Source organism: Hordeum vulgare, chromosome 3H, assembly GCF_904849725.1.
Source record: "Hordeum vulgare subsp. vulgare chromosome 3H, MorexV3_pseudomolecules_assembly, whole genome shotgun sequence".
Lineage (NCBI taxonomy): Eukaryota > Viridiplantae > Streptophyta > Magnoliopsida > Poales > Poaceae > Hordeum > Hordeum vulgare.
In genome coordinates, this window is record NC_058520.1 from 32,603,253 (window position 1) to 32,612,521 (window position 9,269).

Genomic DNA, 9,269 nt, shown 5'->3' on the forward strand with positions numbered 1-9,269 from the left:
TATTTTTAAATTCTTTTTCAATATTTTAATAATTCTTCAAAAAAATTCAAATACTTGATCTACTTTTTTCAAATAACCGTTCAACATTTTTAATACTTATTGAAATTTTTTAAATACTTGTTCAGTATTTTTCACATACTCATTCAATATTTTTTAGTACTTATTAAATTTTAAAAAAAATACTTGTTTAACATTTTTAATACTTGTTCAACATTTTTCAAATTCTTATTTAACGTCTTCTAGTACTTATTCATTATTTTTTGAATGTCTTTTTCAAGAGTATTTTTTAAATATATATCCTACCACCGGGGGTAGTTCATTCATGTCTCATATAGTACCATATAGTAATATATACTAGTATCATATAGGGTCGCGTTATTCGTCACCCTAGGTGAGGAATAATTATTCTTCACCCCCTATATTTTAATATCAATGCACCGTAATTTTACTTTCTTTAAATTTTGCCTTATTTTATATGTAAAAAGAGACCGTAAAAAATATAATCAACATAAAAATATTTTATATCATGTAAATTTATGAACATACAAAAATAGTGCAAAAAATACAATAAAATCAATTTTTTCTGATTCTTGTGACCTATATTATTGTTTTTGTTTTGTCAAATTTTACGTAGTGATTCAATATAAATGTAATTATTTGTATTTAAAATGTAATTTATTTGTAAATTGATCGTAAAATTACTAGGGTGAAGAATAAATTATTCTGCATCCTGGATGATAAATAGAGTTTCTATATATATAGTATATATATAAAATATTTTAAAGTGAGTTACATGAATTTTTTTACAAGTTGGCCCATATTTTTTATTATGTTTATGAAATACATACATATTTGTATGTACATAAAAAGGAATATACTCAAAATATTGTATACAATATAAAAAACTAGTATATATGCTACCTAAACATTCTTGTATGCTACATATTATATGTACATACTCTCTAATTTGATAGATACTATATATAACATACAAAACTTAAGTGATGTTAACTACCGCTGGATGGTAGGAAACAGTTGTTATATACACGTAGAATATTGTAAGTATAAAGAAATATTCAAAAATAAAAGAAAAAAGAGAGAAGAAAAAATAAATAGGCCGTGGCCTCCCCGCGCGTCTGGCCCGTCCCATCTGACGCGAGAGCTTTGGGTCTCTTCAGCCCATGTGTTTATTACTCCACCTATCCTTCAGACTTCAGTACCATTTTATTCGGCCCATTAAACCACTCCGGCAAGGCGACGACGCTGGGGAAGCGGCGGGCACCCACGAGAGCTCCTCCGGCGAACGGTGGCGATGGACGGCAGCGACGCCGACCCCGGGACGGGAAGCGGCGGCGGGGGGTTCGAGTGGGACGCGGATTCCCAGCTCTACTACCACGCCAGGTTCCCCTTCTTACCCCCTATGGTCTAGGTTTCTTCTTCCAAGACTCTGCCCCCCAGTTGCGGCTGCTCGAATCCATTCTGGTATCCAGTTTCCCCCCAGGCGCGGGAGCGTTGATGAGTGATATAGTCATTTGTTCGAGAACGGGCTGGTAGTTAGTAGAAAATTTAGGGACATCAGGGTTCAGGGGTTAGCATTGCTGCCTCAGTGCACAGATTACTTGCGATTATTTACATTTTTGGATTAAATATCTGTTGCTGTTGTGAATTTCACTTGAGCACGTACTTCTATATGTTTGTGATGCAATAGAGGGGTTGAACCTCTCCTGTTTTGGGATAGGAAGTTTTTTTTTATGGTGCATCGTCACAACTAATTAGCAGTAATAAGAGTCTAAGAGAGCACATAGAGCATCTCTAACTGATCCTTTATAATCGGTTAGAGGAGGATATATTCACGTTTTCTTAACCGAACCCTTATAACCGTTAGTGGCGGATATTTTTTACTACTCCGGGGCGTCCGTGACCTTTAAATACTCGGCCGCTCACTTGCGGAGTAAAAATTCTCCACACCCCACCTCTCCTCCTCTTCCATTCCGCCGCCGCGCCCCCACCCCCACCCCCATCCACTCTGCCGCCAAAAATGGCCGGATCCGGCCATTTTAAGTCAGGAAATCTCCGAGTTTTAAGTGAGTCTAGCTGTGTTGATTTTGCATAAACACTGGACAGTGATCTGCTAATTATATGACGTGGGCTTTAAGTTCAAGATATCACGATAATCACCTGGGTGACCTTTTTGACTGTGCAAATATTTCATTCTTATATCTGTTCATTATGTTATACAGAATTTGGATGATTTTATATGTCACACTCACTTCATTCTTCAACAGTGCATCAGTAGGTGCAGAATACTGAGCACAAATAGCTTGTAATTTGCTTGATAGTTCTTTTTTTTTGAATCGACCTAACTTATTCCTTGGATACAGTTCATTGTGTTATACTCCCTCCGTTCCTAAATATAAACCTTCTAGAGATTTTACTAGAAGACTACATACGGAGCAAAATGAGTGAATCTATACTTTAAAATATGTCTATATACATCCGTATATAGTTCATAGTGCAATCTCTATAAGGTCTTATATTTAGGAACGGAGGGAGTACAAATTATTTCTGTATAATGTTTTCTCTATCCAAAACTCTACCGTACTCCTCTCTTCAGCATACTTTCATCCTTCTCATTTTGGTTATTACCATTGTTATATTTAAACTTTTCTTCTGGTGTTTACTTACATTTTCAGTACTGGGTTTTACCATGACCCTATCGCTGGCTGGTACTACAACAGCACAGATGGTCAGTACTACATCTATGAGAATGGAGATTACATGTTATGGACTTCAGATGCGGTACTTACAAGTTCATCTGGTTCCTCAAAATTTCTCAACGTATCATTGTCTTGTGTGATCTTACACCCATGTCCATATTCAAACAGGGCAAGGAACCCAATGTACAGAGTCCATGTGATGAAGCTAGCCAAAGTTTCCTGGAATCCTCCATATTCAAACAGGGCAAGGAACCCAATGTACGGAGTCCATGTGATGAAGCTAGCCAAACTTTCCTGGAATCCTCTTGTAAGTCTCATTAGTTGATAATGCTGCAACTTTTGAGGGCATATTTGTTCGGCATCTATATCTATCTTGGACTAATTGTTGAAATATAAACATGCGTTCTTTAGCTTCAGAACAGTAACACCAGTCATATGTGAAAGGGAACCTGTTGTACAGCGTTGTAGATTTTGTTTTTCTTGTATAAAAAGGGTCCAGGCTATCTTTTTGGGAGACAAATCATGAGAAATAGAAGTCTTTGTAACAGTTGGTATTGGAAAGATAATGCGATTTTTCTTTCACATTTGATAGCAGGACCGGAACTGGATATTCCACATCAACCGCCATCAGAATGGTTCTTGCATAAATAATCACTCTCTCTTGTCTGATAAACATCTTTTTTTAGACCCCTGATTATTTTGCGCTTGTCTCTGTTATTCTTTTACAGGCTGGAGGAAACACTAATTAACATGTATTTATCAGGATACTCTAATATAGAGGTCAACACTGAAAATTTGCTAGGAGAATCACAGATAAGTGGTTAGTAACTTGAATTATTGCTGTTTTCCCCTACCTTCTTGTATTGTGAGATGCTGAAAGTCTGCACTGGCAATTTTGATAAATTTATTATGGTCACCAGAGGAAGGCAAAAGTGATGCAGTTGAGAACAATCTCAGTAACGTGGCTTCAGATAATGCGTCAGACTCTCTGAATGATGCTACATTACAGCAAATAGAAGATAAAATGCAAATCGAGAACTTCACAGCTGTGCATGAATCTTTAGGGGAAGGTGAGGGGCCATCATATTACTATCTTCATTTTATTTACTGAAATGCTGAGCATTGGCACATATTAGGGATTATCGGGTGTGTTGTCTCTGTGTGATGTGTGCGTCTTACTGATATTTTGCTTTGCATATTGTTCCCCCAGAAGAAGAGAAATGGCTTTCTCAGTATGGTCAAGTAGAGAGAGTAAATGATGAGCTGCCATTGTTTCCGAGCGTTGATCTTTGGGACTGGCATATGGTCGCAGAACCTGTTAGCAAAGGCCAGCCCGTGACTAGGCTTGTGGGACGTTTAACGAGGGGTTCTAGTAAGCTTCATCCTTCACTGCCTGCTCGTGGTGGCCTTCTAAGAACCGCTCCTGTGCGTGAAGTTCATCTTGATCTTGTACGTGTTTCATCAGGTAAGACTGGATACTTGAATAGGGTAGAAAGTTAGGAATGTTCACCGCTCTTCTGATACCAAGGCATAGACGGTTTTCCTTCCTAATATACTCCCTCCGTCCTCAAATAAGTGGACATATAGAAATTTTAAGACAGATTATGGAATGGAGTAGAAAATGCATTGGAAGGTGCAAGCCACCATCTCTCTCGTCTTTAGTTCCCCACCTCCAATGAGCTAAGTGCATGTAGAAAATGAGGAGACCATGTGTTGAATGTTATTGGGCTTCATTCCCATCTCATGAGAGAGAGCATTGGGAAGATAGAAGTACACTCTTTTGTGGACAAATTTCGAATGCTAAACGTCCACTCATTTGAGGACGAAGGGACTAAGTTTCTTTTGCTGAAACTTGAAAATAATATGATGGAATTTTCTGTATCAGATACCATTATTAAGGCTTACAATAAGACAGAATACTGTGAAGAAAGTTTTCTTCTGTTCCTTTGTTGACAATTATTGGGCCTAAAACTCCATGTAATACTTATACTAGTACTCATGTATCAGGGAAGTTGTACAGGCTAAGGAACCCAAGCAGAAAATACCTGGCCTCTTTATCAGCGTATGATTCTTCGAACCCAACAAAAGATTGGGCTTTTCCTGACCTATATGCCAACCCTAATAACAATTCAGATAAGCAGTTTACTGCATGTTGCCTGTCTGAAGTTGCTCATGAATCTTCTACCGGGGAAGGTGTTTCAGCTGCTAGTGGCAAGGTAATTTAATGTTTAACTGATTCCTCTCATTGCCATTTGCTGAAATAATGTCTAACCTGTTTGTTTCCCAACAATTTATTGAGACTCAAACCCATTTGTCGATCTATGTGCCAATTATTGTCTTGCATCCCTTTCGGGGACATTAATTTGGTTTTGACAGTGTTCAACTTTGTGCTATTTTTGACTTATTAGTGAATTTTGAATTTTGCAACCTATTTGTTTGTAAAAAACATAGAAGAAATTGGCTAGAGGTCTAGTGAGTACTACTCCTAGTCAACAATTTGAATTGGCCAACGTTAAACTCAAGAGGTTTGATACTTATATAGACTGAGATTTATTAATCATTTTATGCCAACAACGCTTTTCATTGAATTAGAATTTTATTGCCAGTAGTTTTATAGCTTATGTACACTATGTAGCCTGATTCTGGGTGTTTTAAACAATGTATATGCATGGTTGAAAAGTTAAATAAAGTACTGTATCTTCCTTAAATTCATCATCTATAGAAGTTTGGAGTACCACCTCTGTTGAATTGTTTCCTTACACAGCCACATTTCTTATTTATGTTGTAAATAACAAAACTTAAAGCATCAGCACTGATGTTCTTCTCAACAATATTCTGAGATATTTGCAATATTTGTAGCAGCACAAGATAAATACTTATAGGGACAGGGCTGCTGAGAGAAGAATCCTACACCGCGGCTTAGGGATAGGACCTGGGCAGAAGCAAAGTAACGGCATAAGTTCTGATGAATATGAAGAGGCAATCGAGGACATGGACTCATTGGGAGTTGGACCAGTTGATATGAACTTATGTTCCAGTGGTTTGAAGTCTGCCAAGAGAATCATGGAGAACATGGGCTGGAAAGAAGTATGTGTCTATCTTATCTGTACTGTTGGGCTTGGTATATGCCTTTGCATTCTAGGATGAAAAAAAATACTATCAAGAACAACGAGAAAAATCCTACTCCCTCTGTCCCAAAATAAGTGTCTCAACTTTATACTAGCTCTAGTACAAAATTGTACTAAGCTTAAGACACTTATTTTGGGACGGAGAGAGTACTAAATAAAAACAAAAAATATCCTGTATATATTGTTTTTCGTAAACACTACTTCCTTCGTATCTCAGTGCCCGAGGACATCAGGGCAGACATATCTATGAAGTAACATATTTCCTAATCTCAGTGCCTGAACCAAGGGTGATAAGCGATTATTAAAATTAAGTATAATATTTGGTGAAGCATGTTTTCATTGATCAGTTTTTATTAGCAAACACGTATCAAAATATTGATAAGTGATCTGTTTTTTACACCAAGTATTGGACTTTCCAATTGATTTTGTTTTATTGTCAAACTTGTTTAGGGAGAGGCCCTTGGTAAAAGCAGACAGGGTATTGTAGAACCTATACAGCCTACTTTCAACAAACATGGTGCTGGTTTGGGATGGAACCAAACCCGCTGAGACGTTCTAATCTCTGAACCCCTGTACATGGTGATTCCAGCGTATATTTTTTTACCTCCGGAGGTAAATTATATTGCATCTAATAAGATAATGAGAATGCACCAAATTTATATATTCATTATTTTGCGCAGCTTCTCTCACGCAGCTTAAATATTGGAACTTAATAACTCATACTGGAGAGCATATGTTGAACATAATTTGCTATCTGAGAAATGGAAATTCACTGACTATTGTTTTTGGTTCTATCTAGTAACTTCTCAAACTTTGGCATGGTTGATTGAGGTGTAACTTCTTCTACGCAGGATAGGTGTAACAAATCCATGGTCATCGCGGCAGTCCTGACTGTTCCAAGGACATTGTATTACTAATGCAGTAAAGGTTCTGTTTCCGACTTATGTTTAATTTGTCCTGTACTGCATGTAGGAAGCCTATTGTTTAGCTGAAGTTATCTGCATTAAAATCCTTAAGGATGGCTTTACCTGTCGTTTTAATATAATCTACATATTTTGTGGTTTTCCACCTGAGACCTGACAAAATGTGCAACGACCTGGAATTGCTCTTTTTAACACCATTTATTTCTCTATTTGTAATGTGATAAAATGCTTTAAAACCTGTGGATCTTTGATCATGCTTTTCTTAGGTGTAGTTTGTAGTAGATGCAATTATTTTCTACTTACGAGGCGCTAGGATACCATCATATCATAAACATATATCTTTGGAAGTAGCGTTATGCTACGGATTTCAGCTTCATTATCTTATTTAATGTCATTTGACTGACAACTACTACTACCTCAGTTCTTCAAGAAATTGCATTCATTGGATCGATGTACAACAGTAACCGAGGTTCATAAAAATGCTAGAGCAGAACTCTTGGACGTGCCACTATATACTACGACGGAAGTGAAAGAGCGCATTTGTGGTCTAATGGGATTGATTAGTCATCCTGAACCTGCATTTCGTGCGGTGTGAATTAGTACCTTGGGCAAGCAAGTCTCTTGCATATGACAAAAGACGCTGAGATCATATGATCAAAGTGTACCGAAAAGTAAAGTTAGTCTTCCTTGGGAGTGATTAACAATCTAAATATTTTGGGAGGAGGCTGGGGCTGCTCATTGTGCACAAGCAAGGTATATATGTACCGCATATGACAAAAGACCAATGAGATCACAGAGAGGAGGGGAGAGGGGTGGTTAGGACTTACTATATGCCTACTTTTGGCCTAATTGCTTTCTAGGGCGGAAAGAAACCAAAGGGCTCAATTCCACGACCCTGGAAACCCGGGCACGGCTCCCAATATGGCTATGTAAAGAACACTTCTTGGTGTGGCAATCACTCTGATGTGGGTTCAACTGCCCAAGTGTGAGTTGACGTCAGAGCAACTCTGACATGGGTTCAAACTGCTATTTGAATCTGCAGTGATTCACCACTACTTCAGTATGCATAATTCATCGTGATTGTCTGCATCTTTTGTTGCTAAAATTCATCAGACCTGATGTGCGTTTGTTGGTCGATCCTGCAGGCACCAGAGGATGCTGTGGAAATCTGAATTTCAGCAGCGGTTACCATGGATTCACGAAGTTCTTACTCCTTTCGTGACTAATCTATTTCGATTTGTAAATATAACAAGAGAGAGCATTTGATGTGATGGTCAAAATATCTCTATCTGCATTTACTCTTTTGTTTGTTATAATGGTGTTAGTTGATTTGCTGGCCCGACCCTTGGCTCATGAAACTGGTTCACTCTTATGAAACCACAGTGAAGAGGGTCGATCCATGTGAAAGACGGGGTGAAACCGAAACAAACAGAAGGAAAACCAACACAGCTTCTGAGATTTTTCATTGGAGTTGCAGATGCTTGTTCTACTGAAACAGTTGAAGCCTTATGGTGAAGCTGTCCTCCATCAATCTACCAAGGCTTTACCAGTTCCTATTAGGTAAAGCACACAAACCAAACTCTCTTACTCCTAGATAATGTTGGCCCTAGTAGTATTCTGTCAATTTCTAACCCCAGCTCACAAGACGTTGAGAGCTTTGACCGCTGAAAAAATCATTTCAAGTATTTATGCTGGAAACTTGAAAATTACATGCTTAGATTTGTCTAAAAAAGTGTTTACATGGTACGTATTATAATTGTGTTGAACATTGTACATATAGTAGAACTGAAAACTACCGATCAACGTTACATCTTAAACATGTCACCTTCACTTCCTTTTTTTGGTGAGGTGGGCTGAGTATATGTATAAGTATGTTATACGCACAGTATAAGTTTTGCCTTTACTTGAAGCCTCATCTTTGTGTGCTCCTACGTACCAGCACTACCAGCTGAGATTAGACTGTTCATCACTAAGCAACCAGCATCAGCCATCTCGATCCATCTTTGCCCACAAATTTCCACGAGCGGGAGGGAGCATGCATGCATGGCGGGGACGAACCACCCCCTGCCGCTGCCTGCCGGTTCCATCGGGAACGCACGCAGGGCATCTAGCCGTGTCAAATCATTGGCACTGTTGTCCGGCCTCGACAGGAAAAGATGCAATCGCGATTTCCCATGGCACGTCGTTACTCCGGACAGCGGCGTCACCTGTTGGCGCCCGTCAGTCCATGCAGAAAAAGAAGGAAACCTTCCAATCCAGATCGCCCTGGTCGAGGGAGGACGCGAGTCCCGATCCATCCATCAGACTCAGTTTGACGTACGTACGTGTACGTGGTCACACGACCAAGTGGTCTGCAGCTTGCATGCACAGAAAGAAAGGGAAACGAAACTTGGCGGCAAGGTGAACCAACACCCAATCAGGCCCTGGCCCTGGCCATTGCTGCCTGTGTGTCACCTCTCCTGGCTTAGCTCAACTGAAGGTGCCTTCTCTTCTTTTCATAT

The 9,269-nt window shown here is 38.9% G+C and overlaps 1 protein-coding gene across 4 annotated transcripts; it reads left to right on the forward strand.

The window, feature by feature from the left end:
- The first annotated feature begins 1,228 nt into the window (after positions 1 to 1,228).
- Positions 1,229 to 8,100, forward strand: LOC123442801. 4 transcript variants are annotated; one of them, XM_045118946.1, is made up of 12 exons: positions 1,229 to 1,401; positions 2,694 to 2,799; positions 2,886 to 3,024; positions 3,310 to 3,352; positions 3,446 to 3,537; positions 3,638 to 3,787; positions 3,928 to 4,182; positions 4,725 to 4,933; positions 5,577 to 5,804; positions 6,296 to 6,457; positions 6,697 to 6,772; positions 7,914 to 8,100. In XM_045118946.1, the coding sequence occupies exons 1-10, from the start codon at positions 1,313 to 1,315 to the stop codon at positions 6,392 to 6,394; spliced, it is 1,410 nt and encodes a 469-aa protein (XP_044974881.1). In that variant the 5' UTR covers positions 1,229 to 1,312; the 3' UTR covers positions 6,395 to 6,457; positions 6,697 to 6,772; positions 7,914 to 8,100. The 4 variants fall into 4 exon arrangements, with proteins under 4 accessions (XP_044974881.1, XP_044974882.1, XP_044974883.1 ...); XM_045118947.1 differs by having other exon boundaries at positions 6,702 to 6,772; XM_045118948.1 differs by having other exon boundaries at positions 5,580 to 5,804.
- The last annotated feature ends 1,169 nt before the right edge of the window (positions 8,101 to 9,269 follow it).